Below are 19,356 nucleotides of genomic sequence, written 5' to 3'. Positions count from 1 at the left end.
TCCATAGGCTGTATAGTCCATGGGGTCACAAAGAGTGGACAGGACTGAGCAACTTTCACTTTCATACCTCAATAAACACCAAACAAAAAGACACAATGGAAAACAAAAAGACACAAGATACAGAAGTGTTTTCTCTGTTGTTTACTTAAAGATACATTTACGTTTCTTTGATGGACAGAATAGGGAAAAATCTAGAGGTAATCTTAAAGTAGAGTACCGTTCTGAGAGTAATAGGAGCCTTGAACCACCCAGGAAGATTTTGTCTTTTCAGATTGTTCGGCACCCTCTGAAAGGAGTTTTGCTTTTTGTCTATTAACTCCCTTACCAGCGCAAAATTGACAAAAGTAAAAAGTTGTACTTTGGTAGGTGCTGGACCTTGTGGATTGGGTCTTTAAAAATCTGAGCTACAAAGCATGAATGCTTGCTCATTTTATTTTGTGATTTTAAAAATAAACTTTTAATAAAAGTCCAACGGTAATATACACAACTGAAATCATATAGTAACATTGTACACAATTGAAAAATGGAAACATATGTTTTTCCTTTTATCTTTTGTTCATTGTAATTCAACAGACATATCTACATAAAAAATTTTCATTGCAGGAATCTGAGAAATACAAATTATGTTTAAATATTTTATATGAAAAATACAAGTACACATGAACAATAAAAATTACTTAATTCTACCCCTTTTGACAGAAATTTAAATCAAGTAACAAATTAAAGCCCTTTTGATTTTATCCTTTTAACAGTTTTAAATTATTCTTCTAGAGAATTTTCAGTGCTTAGTCCTATTTCTCTCCTGATTTTTTTTTCTGCCAGATGTGGTAGGAAGGGATGAAATTTGGTTGTATTGTGTTACTATTTTACTTTTAATAGCATCAACAGGCACAGTTTGCATTGTGATTTACCAACGACTTTTTGTTTCCATAATCTCATTTAATTTTTACAATAACTTTGGAAGAGATACTACTTTACAGATAACAGGGACACTGAGTTTAAAGAATTTGCATGAAGCCACTTAGCCTAAATGGATCTAATCCAGTTCTTAACGATTCTCAGCATTTTTTAATGCTTTCACTGCTTAGGCCCTGAAAGTAAATAAATGTAGTCTTAAATTGAAACTACTGTACTTACTTATCAAGGTGACTAATTGAGATTACTCCCAGCAATCAAAAATTGTAAAGTGTATGTTGTTTAATTTTTTTGCCCCTTTATTTCTCAGCTCTTTCATCTCTCACTTGGTTTACTGTTGTTTGGTATTTCCAAAGGGGAAAAAAAGGAAGGGAAAGAAGTAAAATCTAAACCTATGTCAGTGCTCTTGTTGAAAACTGTGCAGAAAGGAATATTCTTTGCTAGAATGCAACTTTGGTTTGTCGTGTTGAGATTGTAAACTGACAAAAATGGTTGGGTCTTACAAATTATGACTTACTAGAATACCGTTAGGGAAAAACTCCAAAGCTTAATTTCTTTTACGTATTCCATAATTAGTTTTATGACAGTAAATTCTGACTTTGCATATAATTTTTCTCATTTTATTTATTGAGATGTAGCACTTCTCTTTACAAGGGTTAAAATAATCTAATGATACAAATTGCTTTCTCAAAATAACTCTTGGTATCAAGCTAAATAGAGAACCCCTCACCTTGTTAAATTTTAATCATGGTTGATGTGAATTATCTGTTATTTGTGAAAGTGGTAGAATGAGTTTTGTTAGGATGATAATTTTTTTAGTCTTCTGAAACACTTAAAAATATATACTTTCAGTTGTCTAGTCTGCTATACTTGTAATTTCCTTCCTGGGCCCCAAAGGTCACAAATTTATTTGTGCAGCTCTTGTTGTCATAACTGAGAGTTTAGTAGAAAATAATTTTTTTTTTTAATGGGTAATAGTAGAAATTGAATTGTATTTTCCAGTCTTGGTTAAGGTGTATTGTCTCCCATTGCTGACATACTGGCTTATCTAGACTACCAGTGCTTCCTGTTTGAATCCTTTCTCTTCTCTTTGTAAGATAGTTGGACTCTTAAAGACATTTGAGTTATCACTGTTTTTCAAACATGTTGAAGTTGTGGAATCCCAACCCTACTTAGTAATAGGTGATTAACCTGGAAGTGGAAAAATAGTAACTGAATAGTAATAATCTTTAATAATAGTCTTTCTGATCATAGCTTCTTTCAAAGCAGTCTTTAGAAATCACTAACTCTGGACTTCCTTGGTGGTCCAGTGGTGAAGACTCTGCCCTTTCAATGCAGGGGTTGCTGTTTCAGTCTTTGATTGGGGAACTAAGATCCCATATGTTTCGTGGCCAAAAAAAGACCCCCACAAACTTGTTAAAAGTGACTAACTCAATGAACTGTTGAGTTTATTGAGTTAAAGACTTAATGTTACAATGGTTAGAGTGGTGGGCCTCAGTTTTTTAATTGGATTCTATGCCTCAATTTCTTCTGGTATTGACTACAAAACTTTGTGTTTCTGTCTGGCTTTAAGAATAAATATTGAAATTTCTGAAAACTGACTACCCTTGCAGATAGACATAATTTTTATGCTTCTCAGATAAAATAGAAAAAGGTAAAATTCAGAAAAGACCTGCCAATAAACTTGGCAAGTTATTATCAACAGTTAAGTGTTACTAGCTTCTACCTTTAGAAAAGTATGAACTGAAAAGAGACCATCTTTTATTTTATCTCTGATGTAAAAGTAGGACTGAATCTATCATTTTTGATTGAGGACAATACTAAATACATGTTTAAGTTAATCCTAAAATAATGTGTAAGCGTATCAGATTTATGGTGGTTACCACCAGAAGAACCATATATAGAAATGTTAGCTGGTACCCTATGAAATTAATCCGCTTTATAGGACTAAAGGCAGTTGATTATTGGCAGTTTCATAGTTTGGCTTAAAGTGATTATATCTGAGACTGTGACTTAAGACAGGGGATAGGAGACATTTAAAATAGGATTGAATCTGCCTGCAGTGCAGGAGACCTGGGTTTGATCCCTGGGTTGGGAAGATCCCCAGGAGAAGGAAATGGCAACCCACTCCAATATTCTTGCCTGGAAAATCTCATGGACAGAAGAGCCTGGTGGGCTACAATCAATGGGGTAGCAAGAGTCGGACACAACTTAGTGACTAAACTACCACATGTAACTGGAATGATGTTGAAGATAAATGCATGTACTACTTTTATTAAACAAGGTGAAATAGCAGTGCTGTGTCTCCCCAACCCTTAGCCAAAGTAAGATGGTTAACTTTAGCTCTTGAGCCATAGTTAGTTTTGTTGTTTAGTTGTTCAGTTGTGTTTGACTTTGTGACCCCATGACTGTAACCTGCCAGGCTCCTCTGCCCGTGGGATTTTCCAGGCAAGAATACTGGAGTGAGTTGCTGTTTACTTCTCTAGGGGATCTTCCCTACCCAGGGATTGAACCTGCATCCTCTGCATTGGCAGGCAGATGCTTTACCACTGATCCACCAGGGAAGCCCATCGTTAGTTTGGTTGGTCCAAATTGCCAGAAAGCAGTTTAACCGAAAGATTGAGACTAGATTTTGCCTTGGTAGTATTTTCTGCTTAATTGACTTTGGCTAATAATGAGTAGATCTGGTTTTTCATTAGGCGACTGTTGTTTTGCTTAAAAGCTCTTTGCTGGATGTTATGGTGAATTCACAAAGAAATAATGAATACTGGAATAATTAAATACAAAAGCAGATAGATGTTATAAAGCATGATCTAGTTCCAGTCTTTCAAAGGAGATGGGATGACTTTAGACTGGCTTGATTTAGAACGATTCATTGAGGAGATGAGAGTTGAACTAGGAAGTGAAAGAGTCCCAACCTGAGGGAAACATTAGGTGTTAAAGAGTGTTGAGGATGGTAAATATTATTTATATATGGAGATCAGAATTTGAATAAAAGAACAGTGGAAGAGACGAGCCTGAGAAAATAGAATGAGGTCAAATTGAGGTCTTACATGTCAGTAACATGTAACAAGTAACATGTAAGTAACATGTTACTTAATCTCAGTAACATTGGCGTTTTGTTTTGGTTAATTCTTTGTTGTGGAGGCTTGCCCTTTGTATTGGAGGATATTTAGCAGCCTCTCTGGCTTCTACTAACTGCCTTCAACATCTACCCTACCTAACTCTACCCCAGCCCTGCCCTTTTGTGGCAACCATTATGTCTAGTCATTGCCACATGTTTTCTGTGGGACAAAATTGTACCCACTTGAGAACCACCGGTCTAGATTTACCCAGAAAATATAAAGTGACACAACTAGAACTACAGCAAGCAGTAGAAGATGAGTTGTGTTGACTGGCTTTTTAAAAAGAGATATACTAGATTAGCTTACAGTGTCCCCAGGATGGTAACTGAATGACTACTAGACTGGTGATGTGTCTGTTATCTGTTGTATATGTGTATAATCCTAATTATTGTTACATCAGCTCAATAAACAGAATAGTTAAATAATTAAGATTGATGAGCAAAGATGATTCTTTATATTGCAAAGCTACCATAAAACTGAATCAAATCATTCTGATTTAATTATTAATATTTATTAACTGATTCTATTATTTAATATTTATCATGGGGAAAACTTAAGCATTGAATATTGTGAAGGGATTCTTTAAGGTTGATTTCTAATTTCTTTATCTGTAAAACATTTAACTGTCTGTTAGTGGAAATAACTGTTGCTTGGAGAGGTTTTGGTATATTGTATTTGAGAAAGGTTACCATTAATTTAGGGCTTCCCTGGTGGCTCAGAGGTTAAAGTGTCTGCCTGCAATGCAGGAGACCTGGGTTTGATCCCTGGGTCGGGAAGATGCCCTTGAGAAGGCAATGGCAACCTACTCCAGTATTCTTACCTGGAGAATCCCATGGACGGAGGAGCCTGGTGGGCTACAGTCCACGGGGTCTCAAAATAGTCGGACATGACTGAGCGACTTGACTTCACTTCACCTCACCATTAATTTAACTGACTAGGAGATAGGGATTTCAATTTTAAAGATTTTTTTTCTAATTAAAATTTTTTTATTGTAGAATTAGAATTTATTCTATTCTTATGTTCACAATAGCTGTATTTGAGATATCTGGTTTATTTCTCTAGTCATTATTGCTTTTTTCTTTTTTTTTAATGGTTGTAAGAGGGATGGACTTGGAACATTGTTTGAATTTGTAGGAATAGGAAAATTTTCATTGCAGTCTATAAAATACAATTATAGATAGCCCAGGACTCTGATTTTTCTCGTCATTATTACTAAATAATGCCTGTGACTAAACATTGTTTGTCTCCATCCCCCAAGTGCATATGTACCAAAAAGAAGTTATGACTAATCAGTTGAGTTATTTTTCAGAAATCAGAGAAAAGTAAAATTTGAAAATTCCTGATCCTCTGCAGTTGGAGTATGGCTAATGTGTCATATTTGGAGAATGGAGGGTTGGGTAAGCTACTAGGATTGAAATTTGTGGGAAAATCTCAGATTCTTCTAATAATGTTAGCAAATGTAAAACATTTAATTAATCTATTTAAGATTTTGCTTTCTATTCAGGCATGATAAGAAAACAAAAACAGATTCAAAGAGTACTTTTAAAAAGAATTTATTGGCATTGGCAAAAACAACCAAAACAAAATTGCAGAAATTCTTGACATTTTGAAAAATTTCCAAGTAATGTTTACCACAGTTGGATTGGTCTTGGTTTTGATCAGGAGTCCACATTTGTGCCTCACTTGATCATTTTTTTTTTCTATCTACTATTATGTTTTTACTGGTAAAAATTATTAGGAGTACTTTTTAATTAAGAAAAAATTCTACAAGGTTAATCCAGAAGAAAAGTACCTTTTCTCCATTTCCCAGCTCTCTTAATTATAATTAATTATATCTACTTATAATTAATTATAATTAATCTGCATTGCTTGCAGGATGTTCCAGTTTTCTTCAGTCAGTATGCACAAAGATCCGTCTTTGCCTCTGAAGCATTTGGTTAACTCTTCTTATTTTTTATTATATCTTTACCTGAAAATGAGCTTCACTGGTGGCTCAGAAGGTCAAGAATCTGTCTGAAATGCAGGAGACCTGGGTTTGATCCCTGGATCAGGAAGATCTCTGAAGAAGGGAATGGCTAGTATTCTTGCTTGGAGAATCTCATGGAGAGAGGAACCTGGCGGGCTACAATCCATGGGGTCGCAGAGTTGGAAGCTACTGAGCAGCTTTCACTTTACTTTCACTTTTATCTAAAATTACCTAGGAACTATTTTTTTTTTTTTTTAATCAGAGGTATTTTTTCTTGGTAGTTTGAGTCTAAGAGTTATGAGTGGTTTGGAAAGATCACCATTTTTTTTTTTTTTTTTTTTCACCATTTTTTTTCTTTTTTTTTTACCAGATGGGGAGCACGTCTCCTCCTCCCCATAAAATGCCTGCTTGTAACCACTCAGCTTTGTGGGGGGCTTTTGAGGACCCAGGAGGGTCAGGGACTTTATCTTATGTTAAGGCTTCAGAAGATCCAGCTTCAGCTAAGAGAGGCCCAGATCCCCAGCTTGCCCTTCAGGGCTCCCCATAAGAGAGGCCCAGATCCTCAGCTTGCCCTTCAGGGCTCCCCATTCTTTCTACCGCCCATCCTGAGACCCTAGGGATTGGAGGAGGGAAGTCAGTGGCCCTGGCCTCTGTGCTGGGAGCCCAGTGGGGAACCTTCATGCCTTATCTGTTTCTAAGGGGTTTTTTTTTTTCTTTTTCTTTTTTTTTCTTTAATAGAAAATTATTTAATTAGTATTTTTCTTTAATGATTTGTAGAGCTGTTGGACTTCCCCTGTTTGTAAGTGATACTGGGTCTACACTCTTCTTAAAATTTGCTTGCAAATTCAAAGATGTTTCCTGTGTTTGACATAAACTTATTTGATGATAAAATCTGACTGGAACTGATAGGGGTTTATTTGTAGTGTTTACTTATCATACTTATAAATCTTCATACTTTTCACTGCAGAAAGAGTGTATTTGATTATACTGTAGTACCATAGACCCCACTGGCGGTGTTAGTGTAATATATTGTGCATGCACCATGCTACGTTTGCAAAATCTGGGGAAAAAAAAATCTAAATTCTGAAACACATCTGGCTCCAAAAGTTTCAAACAAAGGATTGTTGGCTTACATTATATTACTCTTGTGGCCTTTGCAAGATTGTTCAGGTTGAGAATGCTTTTTTCACTGCAGTCCTGAATGAGATATAGGCAATGTATGATAATCCTGAGATTGACAGTACTTTTACAGGCTCCATCAGCATCGATTAAATGTTAGTCTGTGTTTTTTATGTGATTTAACTTTCAGGATTTTTCTTCATCAGCTGTTTGTAAAGGATTTCTGAGATATTTTAGAAACCAGATACTAATAACAGACAACTTTCTTTACTTTGAATGGCCAGGTAATTATAGAGGCTAATGCTGGTTGAGTTAACAGAAATAAAAATGGTGCGAAAATATGCATTTTTTCGATGATTTTATGATTACCCTTTTCTTGGTTATAGGTACAAAATATTCATCACCCCACAGATTTTACTATTGATGTTGGCTACAACCTGATTATTGACTGGTTTGTTTCCTACTTCTTCCTGCTCTCCTTCCACAAATATTTTAGATTCTTATTTATTTGATTATATGAAAAGAGGCTTGGAATGCTACTGAATAGTGTTGGTCTAACCGGGTGTGGACTGCCCTAGGCAGGAATGGATAGCACTTGCTAGGAAGCTTGTGGTCCTGCATGAACTCTTAATATCCTCAGCCTATCTTTTTAGTGACAACTGTGCTTGCTGTTGTCTAAGACGGATTAGTTTTTTTAAAATGCACTAATTTCTTTCAATCTAGGGGCTCTAGTAGTTAATGCCTAGAACCTTAGGAAAGTCAGGTGACTCTTTTGTTGATATGAACAGTATCCTAATAAACAAAAAAATTGATAACTTAAATCTTGCAACCTCTATTTTCTGTGCCATTGCTATTGTCTGTTTTTCCCTTGTGTATTTGGTGCTCCTAAATTTGATTGATAGATTAGAGATGTGGTACAAGTTGACGGTCATAAATACCTGGGTTCACTTTTGCTAGGTAAAGAGTGAGATAAATGAAACAGTTTTTTTTTTTTTTTTTTCTGGGTCAGATTTTTCTTGCTCTGAATGTGACTCCATCCTTGCCAGTCAGTGTAATTTATGAAAGAAAGATGTAAGAGAAGAAGAATGTAATCTGTATTATAAAGTTAAAATCAAGTGCTCAATTTAAAAAAAACACATTTACTTTTAGAAAAAAAAAATGCCTTTAAAGTACCAAGTATAGTGTGACGTATGACACAAAATAGTGGTCCTCGTTTTAAAGCATGTTTTAATTTAGAGATACATATATTCATCTTCATTGGTGCTATACTAAACTAGAATCATTATATCAACTTCATTGATTTATTATTTAATCAGGTTGGGAATGTCTACCATTCTTTGACTTAAATTTGTTTATATTGTTTTGCGAGTTATTCACAAATTTTGGTGGTTTCATTTGTGTCAGCGTTGTGTGTGTGTGTGTGTATGTATATACATATGTGTGGTTTTTTTTCTCATATTTTCAACAGATTCTGAAGGGAGTGGTAATGGAAGCGAAGATCCTTCAAAGGACAGTGGAGAAGGTTCCTGTAGTGATTCTGAAGAAAATATTTTAGAGGAAGAACTGAATGAAGACGTTAAAGTAAAAGAAGAACAACTTAAAAATTCTGCAGAGGAAGAAGTACTGTCATCAGAAAAACAGTTAATTAAGGTGGAAAAGAAAGAGGAAGAAGAGAATGGAGAAAGACCTAGGAAGAAAAAGGAAAAAGAGAAGGAGAGAGAGAAAGAGAAAGAGAAGGAGAGAGAGAAGGAGAAAGAGAAAGCAACAGTATCTGATAACGTGGCTGCTGCTGCCTCCACCACGCCAGCCACAAGCCCTCCTGCTGCTCACACGTGTCCTTCAGGCCCCACGGCCACAGCTGCAGAGGAGCAGGTCAGCGAGCCAAAAAAGTGGAACCTTCGTCGGAACCGACCACTTTTGGATTTCGTATCCATGGAAGAGCTGAATGACATGGATGACTATGACAGTGAAGATGACAATGATTGGCGACCCACTGTAGTAAAAAGAAAGGGACGATCTGCATCTCAGAAGGAAGGAAGTGACGGGGACAACGAGGACGATGAAGATGAGGGAAGCGGGAGTGATGAGGACGAGAACGATGAAGGCAACGATGAAGAGCATAGCAGTCCTGCCAGTGAAGGGGGCTGCAAGAAGAAGAAGAGTAAAGTTCTTAGCAGAAACAGTGCTGATGATGAGGAACTGACCAATGATAGCCTGACACTATCTCAGAGCAAGAGTAATGAGGTAGATCAACCCAATTTTTATGATATCTGTCTGTCTGGGGAAAAGGGAATTCTTCTCTAAACCGTTCTACCCATTATATTAAGTGGCTTCCTTGAAAGCCTGTTCTTAGCTATGGGAGTGAATGAGCACCCTAACTGTAACATTTATTCATTTGGTCAGCCCACTTTTATTGAGTATCTCCTATTTGTCACCGTCCTCAAGGAGCTCATAATCACCGTTCTCAAGGAGCTCAGTCTATACTTAAAGAAATATTTTTATGTCCATACCCTTGGGAAATGGTAGAGTTTTTTTGGACTGCTAAATGGTTCTGAGTGGGTTATGAAAACAAGATCACCTTCCTTTCAACTTAGTTGTATCCATATCTGCATAAAAATGTAGAGTACTTCTAAGAGTACTTTCAAGTAGAGCAACAAAGAATTTAATTGTCTCAGGCTTTTAGAGATTCATTTTAAAGGTAATTCCTTTTTCAGTTGTAGCACCCACCTGAATAGTCACCAGATCATTGCTTTAAGTGTGTGGAAGTAAATACAAATTATATATTTACATATGTTTAGCGAATAAGGTCTCTCTACAAAGAAATGAAAACAAACATTCTATGCTAAACAAACATTACTATCATAAAACTACAATTATGACTCAGTTCTTCCACTTGAAGTTCTACTACTGAAAGTTAGGTTTATCCATTGGGCCCAAGATGCAACATTCAAGACTCTTCAAACACATTTGTATCTCGTTGTCTGTGTGTTTATGTATATGTTTTTCTTCAAAAGAAAGACTGAATTGTTGTCTTACATGTAGATGTACCTGTTACATCACATGAAAGAACTATAATGATTGTCTGTCATTCCATTAATATGTTGATGGTCATGAAAATTCACTTTAACAAGCACTTAGTTTTTGTTTTTTCATGTTATTGAAGTAGATTAAACTGGTAGAAAGATTTTCCTTTTGTGCTTTATTTGTTCTTTTACATTTCTTCTGTTTACAAGTTTTACATAACAGTGATTTTCTATTTTAAGTTTCATTTGAAAATTTGATGTTTAACCAAAATAATATGTAGCAGATTAGGAGGTGTTAAATGTCAGCAGAGATGAAGCAGTAGTTGATGTTTTAGATTATAACATTGGTTAACTTCTAGGTTGCCCATTTTCCTAAGAAGAATGTTGCCTGGTTCCAGTGCTTTCCTAATTCCTATCTTTAGGTAAAGGAAAATCGTCATTTGGAATATAGTATACTATTCATAATGATGTAGCAAGACAGTCTGTATTTCCAGTTTAAGGAAACAGAAGTATGGAAAATCCAGTTGTTCGTAATTGATTTAAGCATGTATCCAATTTATTTTATAGCACTTTATGCTAATCTGTATCTCCTGACTAAGTTTACCTTTGGCAGTATCACTTTCTTCATTTTTCTTAGCATAACAATCACACAAGAGGCTGGCTAGTGATAGGGGCAGTATAAATTGGATTTATGCTAAGGTGTGAGGGAATGTCTAGAAATTTGCCATGTAAAATCTATGTAAATTATTCAGTTGTTAATAATCTGTACTACGTAACAAATTGCTTGAGAGATTGTAGACTATATTTTTTGATACATGTAAAGGTGACGTGCTGTTTAATTTTTTTCTACTAAACAGAAGAGATTTTGGTAAATAATGGGGCTTTATTTAGGTTAACAGTCCCTAAGGAATGAGATTCCAGAGCATTTCTTGGATAAGTGCTTTGATAAAGTTGTAAAGAAAGTTCTTAGAGTAACTAAATTAATCCTTTGTGTTAATTTATGTTAATTTTCCTTTTGCTCCACTCTGTATAGAAATGTAGGAGAACTTATGGAAGATTAATTTTCCCTCAATAATATTCTACCTGAAAGCTTGATAACTGTTTTTTTCCAAGACTGTTTTTCAAACTCCTCAATTATTTTTGATGATTCTGGTTCTACATAAATGTCATTCAAATTAATGTTAAATTTTAATAGAAAACTAATAAATTCAGTTTGTTATATATTTTTAAATTTCCTATTTGTATAATCTTGATTTTGTAAAAAGATGACCAAAAATAATCCTTGTTGTCTGACCAGTGTTTGAATTTTAATCTTCCTGGTTAATTTAGGTAGTGATACCTTGCCGAGTATTCATTAGTTAATACCTATATATCTGTATAGGTATTATACTTTTATATTTGAAGTTTTATTTTTCTATGCTTTTACTTTGTTTCAAATACTACTTTGTAGTAGAGATAGCTGAAAATATAGTTTTAGAATACATAATAGAATTGTATTTAGCCTATAAGCAGGCAGATTTTTTTTTCCCTTGGCTTCTGTCAGGTGCTTTTTTTAGGGCTGTGATATTGGGTATTATGTAAATGATGCCCAGGAACTTTTATAATTTTGAAAATGTTTAGGGGAATTTGACATTCTTTTTGGAGGCATTTTATAATTATTTGGCTCTTAATGGTCTTACCATGTGCATGCTGTAGGCCTTGAAATGCTCTAGAGCAGTGATTCTCAAGCTTTTTGGTTCAGGATACTCTTAAAAATTGAGGACCATAATTATTATTTATATAAGTTATATCTTTTGATATTTCCATTTGCAATTAAAACTCAGAAATTTTAAAAAACGAAATGTATAGAAGCATAGAAGTTGTTGGATTGGTGACACCATCCCATGTCATGTAACTTCTGGAAATATTCATCATATACCCATGAGAGAGAGTGAAAAGGCAAATATCCATTGTATTTACCTTTTAGAACCCTTGAAAGAGAGTTCCCTAGACCACAATTTTAGAACTACTGTTCAAGAATTGGGCATTTAATAACCTGCATTTTCTTCACGTGGGCATATCTTTGTCAGTGGCATTATGGCATTTTTGTGAATTTAAGTGCAATCTGAACAGGACTCTTGGAATATGGTTGCATGTCTTTTTCATCATTTTATTTTGAAGTTTCTGAGATTCACTAAGGTTTTACCTTTTAGTTTTCTGAAGTAAGTTTTTTTGGGGGAGGGCTGTATAGTATTTTCAGATAATGGTTCCCGGACTTTGAAACAGGCACTTTGGGTGAGAGTTAATATACGATAGAACATCATCTTAGTAGAAATTTTCAGGTGGAAGTTTTTTTTTTTTTTTTTTTCCTGGTAAAAGGGTCTGTTATGTTAAATGGATTAGATGTCTTGCCCTGTGAAGAAATAGCAGTTGTCATCTGAATTTTCCTAATTTTCCCTATTTTTGTCTCTTTGTATTTAATTTTTAGTAAGAAAGAGTCTGCAGTGATGGGTATCAACCAAAATTGCCAGTTAGTTTTGTTTTCTCTGCCTCTAAATGATAATATGTGTAGAGAGAAAATGGAATAGAGATACAATTAAGACATGTACTGTTTTTCTGAGCAAAATGGACAAACAGGAAAATAATAGAATTAGAGCCACCTATTGATGCTCCTTTTTCTGATCCATAGACATTTACTTATTTCCCACATGGGTAAATCTTTTTTTCAAGGGCTAATTAGTTGTTGTAATTCCACGGGAGAAATACAGGCAGAGTGCATTAACATGAGTAGCTTCTCAGTCATCAAACTCTGGTCATTTGCTCACTCTTTTTTTGATCTGTTACTTTTTTAATCTGGATGTGGTATTCTTAAAAAAAATGGATTTACCATAGGAAAATATTTAAACTAGCAGTGCTTATTGAGATTTATAACTTTCCTTTTGGGATTCCAAGGAAGATTCCCAGTGTAGTAAATGGTCAGCTCATATATCTCTTTTTGGACCATCTTCAAAGTACAGAAGAAAGGAGAATGGGAATGATCTTTTATTGAATACCTAGTACGTATCGGAACATTTTTGTCATATGTTTTCTTGTTAATTCTTACAAGAACCTGATGAGGTAGGTATTATTTTTGTCATCCCATTTTACAGATGAGAAAGGTTCAGCTTTGAAGTTTTGGGATGAAAATCTGGGCAGATTTTTGTTTTGATCACTGTACTAAAGTACTTTAAAACATGAGTTTTCTTTTTAGGAAATTTTAACCTTATTTGCTAGCCACGTGCAACACCCCACACTACTTTGGTTTTATAACGAAAGGAGTGAAGTATAGAATTTTACAGTGCTAGAATTCTCAAGAGAAATGACACTGCCTCCTTGTTAACTTTTGCATTATTTACTGATTTTTTATCTAGGTCAACTGCAAGTTTAGATTAATTACACAGAAAATATCTTGAAAGAATGTTATTAATTGTGACAGTCATGTCATTCAGATGTTATTTACAAATTGCTGTGGAAATTACTCTAAATGTTACCTGTGGATATTGGTCAGTTTAAAAGAATATAGAAACATAAAAATGTTAACATGAAATAATATATTTAATGAATGTGTGATATGGAACAATTAATTTTGTTTCCGAATATGGTTAGTTTCTTAAATGAAAATGTATAGACTCAGATGTCATCGTTTATTACATGTAATGCTAAGCCCAGTGCATTAAATGGCAGACATCATTATCTTGTTAATTTGCATTTAAAGTTGAAATTCGTAGTGCAGAAGGTTTAAATTAAATGGAGCACCCTCTTCCTTTTTTTTATTCCTGAATGCATTTTCCTGTCTCCTTTTATATTGCAGTTAACTAGGTGTTCACTAGGTGTTTCTTGACAAAAGGCTAATAGAGAGTCTGACTCTTCTGGCAGTCAGTCTGGATTCTTTTTTAGATGATTTTCTGTGCCTGTATACACCAGTTTCCAATGCAGACTTTCGTGGGTCTATCATCCAGCAGTTTGATGACTCTGGAAATTCTAGATTCCCCAGCACTAAAGGAATTTAGTCTGTAACTATGCCATCACATACATATTTGCCTATATGTTATCTTGAATTGATTTTTTTAAATTGTTTAATATGTGTATGTCTTGTCTCCCCTAGATAGGATTATAAGCTTGCTAAGTGTGGGAACCATTCTTACATTTTTAATACTCATATAAAATTAGTGATTACTTGTGGATTAATTTTACCTTTTTCCAAGTTTGAGGGGTCAGGCTATATCCAGCATGGCAAAGCAGATGAAGAGTTGGTTATAAGCTTGGTTTTATATTTACTTGAGAAAAGAGAATATGAAACTTGGAGAGAAGTGAAAAATTAGAGAGAGGGTTCTTATAGGGTCCTTTAACAAAGAGATATACTTCTCAAATGTGGTGCACTTGGGAATGACTAAAGTAATGGAGTATGCAGCATAATTTTGGAAATGTACTAAATGATTTAAGGTGAGAATTTTATTAAACTTACCTTTTAAATATGTGATTTTCTGATATTTTATTATTAGGACTCGCTGATTCTTGAGAAGAGTCAAAACTGGAGTTCTCAAAAAATGGACCATATTCTGATTTGCTGTGTTTGTCTTGGAGATAATAGTGAGGATGCTGATGAAATAATTCAGTGTGACAATTGTGGCATTACAGTTCATGAAGGTAATGTTGCTTTGTTTTGTTTCCTTTTAGAAATGACTGGTTGACACTGCATTTGTATAAGTAATATCAGCTATTTTACATATGTACTATGCTAATTTTTCTATAATATTTTATGATATTTAACCTGAAATAAGACATACTGAATTTTCAAATTATGATGGGTATTATTTTTTCAGATTAGGTTCATTTAAAATGTGTTTTAAAATAATCAGAGTAGATTATTACTGTATATAAATCATGATTTCTTTGAAGGTCAGTATTATGATATTTTGTTTCATGGCATTATTTCTAGTTTTTAACTGAAATTTAGGTATAGGAAAAAATCTAGTATGTTCGTTCAGTAGAGTGCATTTTTGAAAAAGGTACAGTAGAGTCTAGTGGTATAGTTTCTTCTTACATAGTTATAATTTTTAAGTTGAAAGGGGAATTTGTAGAGATCATCTTTTAGAATCTGAAATAGGATCCATTGTAATACATTGAAAGTATTTTTCCTGATTATGAATTTTGAACCTTTTTAATGTAATTTTTGTTGTATTTTATTTAAAATTTTTTATTTTGACCTAATTTCTGACTTGTGAATTTGTATGCTTTTCACTAAGATTTGCCAGATGGTGATATCTTGCTATGTATGTTTTTTCTCTCATATAAAAATTTTTCCCTCACCTCTCTGAGAGTAAACTGTAGACAAAATGTTCAGCTCTACCTCAAGTACCTTATTATGTATTTCTTAAGAACAAAGATCAAGGACATTCATTCTCTTACAAAGTCACATAATTATCAAAGTCAGGAAATCACCATTGGTAGAAAACTGTTATCTAGTCTATGACTATATCCACATTTTGCCACTCATCCCAATGATATTGATTCTAGCAAAATAAAATCCAGGATTATGAGTTGCATTCAGTTGTCATATCTATTTAGTTTCCTTTAATCTAGAACATATTTTGAGTCTTTGTGTTTCTTGCCTTTGACATTTTTGAAGAATACAGGCCAGTTCTTTGATAGGATGTCCTCAGTATTGGGATTTTCTTGTTTTCTCCTGATTAGGTTCAGGTGCTAACCTGATGCTTTTGGCAGAAGTACCTCAGAAGTTATCTTGTGCTCTCAATGTATTATATTAGGAAGCATGTAATGTTTATTTGTCCAGTTACTGATGATGTTATTTTGATCACTTGGTTGAGGAGGGTGTCTTCCCTCTGTAGTAAAGTTTTTTTTTTTTTTTTCCCTGTCAGTTAATTTTTTCTTATCAGAGTCATGACTACTACAAAACAGTGTTTCTGTGGCCTTGCCCTTACCTGCCTTTCTGGTATTGCCACCTCCTCCCAAATAGTTTTGGGTGTCTGGTGAGACTTCTGAGACTTGTGGGGCTTGGACTTCTTTAACCAGTCCTCTTGCCTTCATATGAAGCTCCCCGCCCTTGCCGCTAAGACTCACTGTGGGAATGTCTCCTGTTGCTGTAATTTATTCTTTTTTTTTTTTTTCCAGTAGTGTTTGTTTAGAATTTTCTGAGTGCTAGGCATTCTGTAGGTTTCAGGCATGTAAAATAAACAATATAGACAGTGCTGACCTTATGGAGCTTAATGTATAGTAAGAGACAGGAATGAAAATATAATACAGTAGTATATATCAGGTGGTGGTCTGGACTGTGGGGAAAAATAAAGCAGGAAAAGGAATATTAGGAATGCTATGAATGGGGGTTGTTGAGTGGGCAGGTGGAAGTTTCTATTTATAAAAGCTTATAAGGAAAACCCTCTTTGATAAGGTGATCTCTGAGCAGTGACCTGAGTAAGCAAGCCATGTGAGTATCTGGGGAAAGAGCACTCCAGAATGAGGGAGTAGTGAGTATAAAGATGTTGAAATAGGAACGTGTCTGGAGTGTTTGTATGATGACGTGGAGGTTAGTGTGGCTAGAACTAAGGGAGTGAGCTGCTTAGTGGTAGAGGCAGAGAGAGGGGCAAACCAGGTGGAGCCTTGTAGATCATAGATTTCAGATTATACTGAGATGAATATGGGAAGGCCCAGGTGAACTTTAAGCAGAGAATCAGTATGATATGATTTATGTTTTGGAAGAATCACTGCTGGGTTGAGAGCAGACTGAAGTGTGTCTAAAGTGGGAATCAGGGAGACCATTTTGGAGACCATAGCAGTGATCCAAGAGAGAAATAGGTTTACAGGTAGATAGTAAAAGTTTGGTTTTAAACTTTTAGAGTTGAGGTAAGATATAGGGGCTGGTGAGATAAATTTGGGACTGATCAGCCTGCAGATGTTATTTAAAACTGTGAGCCTAAATGTGCTTTCTAGGAAATAGCATAGTGCTTTGAGCACTTCAAGAGCAGTTGAGGAGCAGAGGGCCAGTGAGATTGGAGAAGAGCCTTGAGTAGTGACCAGGAGTAATGAAAAGTTTTCAGAATAGATTGTAATTGTCAAATACTGTTTTTAGAGTAAGATGAAACCTGTCTTATGGGAAATGACCCTAATGCAGAAAAACTCCAAGTCATTACCCGGCAATCATCCCAAAGAGTATGGGAAACAAGGCTTACAGACAAAATGCTTATGTCACATGGTTTATTAAATAAATGTAAAATACATAGAAGCAAGGGGGAAAATATGGGATTAGTTAACGTGGTATGTACTGTCAATTCTGCTACATTGTTCACATAGAACCAACCTTAGTCAAATGTAGGAGCGGACATACCAAGAATATTAATACTGGGGGCCATCTTAGAGGCTGCCTGCCACAGAGACAGAGATGCTAGTGTATGGATGGAAGGGACCAGTGGAAATGGAAAGTTAACAGTTGATGATGTCAGGAAAGAAAGGGGAACAGTTGCTGGAGCAAGTCCTTTGAGTAAAAGGCTATAAAGGATAGGATCCAACACAAGGGAAGAGATTTAATAGATAAAAGTTGGCATAGTAACTAGAGGGAAAAGAGAATATATGGGTACAGAGGTAGGTATGATGTTGGATGTGGTGGTTAGAACATGTGGAATTGAATGCTTATTTTCTCAGTGAAATGGGAAGCAGCCATTAGCAGAGTGTAGAGGTGGGGAGATGTTGGAGATTTGAGGAGTGAGAGGTTGGTATAAAATAGTTATTTGGGGGAATAAATGGATTAGGGAAATAACGTATGTAATACTGTGTGTGTGTGTATGCTTACATATTCACCCATGTTATATGTTGTGTGTATATAATATATGTGTGTATATATTACCAGACAGCAGTAAGGGACTACTTGAGATTGATTATAACCTTGGACCAGTCAACATGGTTGTGTGTATGAGTTCTTTTTGTTCTCCAAGAGAGTGGTTCAGATTTCTTGGAGAAGTTGCAGAATAGGTGAACATCACAAGTAGCAGCTGTGCTGCCCTTGTTTGTCGTGCTGATCACCACTGCTGGTCACAGATGTGTTACCGCTGCTTGTATGCATGACCGTCAGCGCTGATGTGAGATGCAGGCCTGACTAGTGCTGTTCGTGTTACTATTCATCATGCTGGGGGTACTGCCTCTACTTCATAGGCCATGGTTTTGACCATGGATGTGATATTTAAGGCTAGCACAGTGGTTTTAAGAAATTGAATTGATTGTTAACATTTAAAAACTGAAGATTTTATTTTACATATTTAGGAATTTGAACTTCTCTTGAAGTTCTGACAGCAGTTGGTTTTCACTTTTATGGTAACAATCTGGAGTGGAATAGGGCTGCTGAAGCCTATAATCTTCGGTTTGCCACTCTCTTCTGTTCAATCCCTCACTCATGTTTGATAGTTGCCTGGTCCTTAGAAATGTTTGAATGTATTTGAGGGTGATGTCTTGCTGCTGGGAGTCAGTCTGCTACAGCCTTGTGGTCTCAATGTCCCGCAGCTGTGATAGTAAAGCAGCTCTTTTACTCTAGCTGCTTACTTTTGGACTCAAGTCTGCATCTCCTGGGGACTACTACCCTGTACAAATCACAATGAACTCTCCCTTCTGACCTGTTATTTATTTATTGAAGTAAAGTTGCTTTATAATATTATATTAATTTCAGATGTATAAAGTATTGATTCAGTATTTTTATAGACTATAATCCATTTAAAGTTATTACAAAATAGTGGCTATATTTAGTGGCTGAACTGTACAATGTATCCTTGTTACTTATTTATTTTATATATAGTAGCTTGTATGTCTTATTCCCCTATGCTTATCTGGCCCCTCCCACTTTAAATGGATCCCAGGGTGTTTCATGTGAACAGTAAACCATTAGCTCCATTGATAATATGAAGGAGTGGCTCAGTAAGGCTTACCAGGGTATCTACACTTTGTTATTTTCAAGACTACCATTGGTTACATTTAACACCAGCTTATTCAGAAGGATCGAGGAGGGAAAACACAGCTTGCCAATAAAGCAGCCTCATGCTTTTCTCATTTGAGTCTAATTTGTAGTCGTCCCTAAAGCAAACAGCTCACATAGTGGGAGGTAACATCTTATGTGAGTACACATACAGAAACATATTTTTCAAAAAGATCAATGGTCAGTAATATGCAAACGCCCCTTGTACCCTCTATG

The 19,356-nt window shown here is 35.2% G+C and overlaps 1 protein-coding gene across 9 annotated transcripts in view; it reads left to right on the top strand.

The window, feature by feature from the left end:
• Positions 1-19,356, top strand: part of PHF14 (PHD finger protein 14) — a 199,913-nt gene that overhangs the window by 1,582 nt on the left and 178,975 nt on the right. For all 9 annotated transcript variants that reach the window (XM_070369782.1, XM_070369783.1, XM_070369785.1 and 6 more), the window contains exons 3-4: positions 8,594-9,369; positions 14,669-14,813. In XM_070369782.1, the coding sequence (XP_070225883.1) occupies positions 8,594-9,369; positions 14,669-14,813 (921 nt within the window). The remainder of the gene's footprint in view (positions 1-8,593; positions 9,370-14,668; positions 14,814-19,356) is intronic.

Source organism: Bos mutus, chromosome 4, assembly GCF_027580195.1.
Source record: "Bos mutus isolate GX-2022 chromosome 4, NWIPB_WYAK_1.1, whole genome shotgun sequence".
Lineage (NCBI taxonomy): Eukaryota > Metazoa > Chordata > Mammalia > Artiodactyla > Bovidae > Bos > Bos mutus.
The sequence above is the reverse complement of the archived record's forward strand: the minus strand, read 5'-3'. Positions and strand labels throughout refer to the sequence as shown.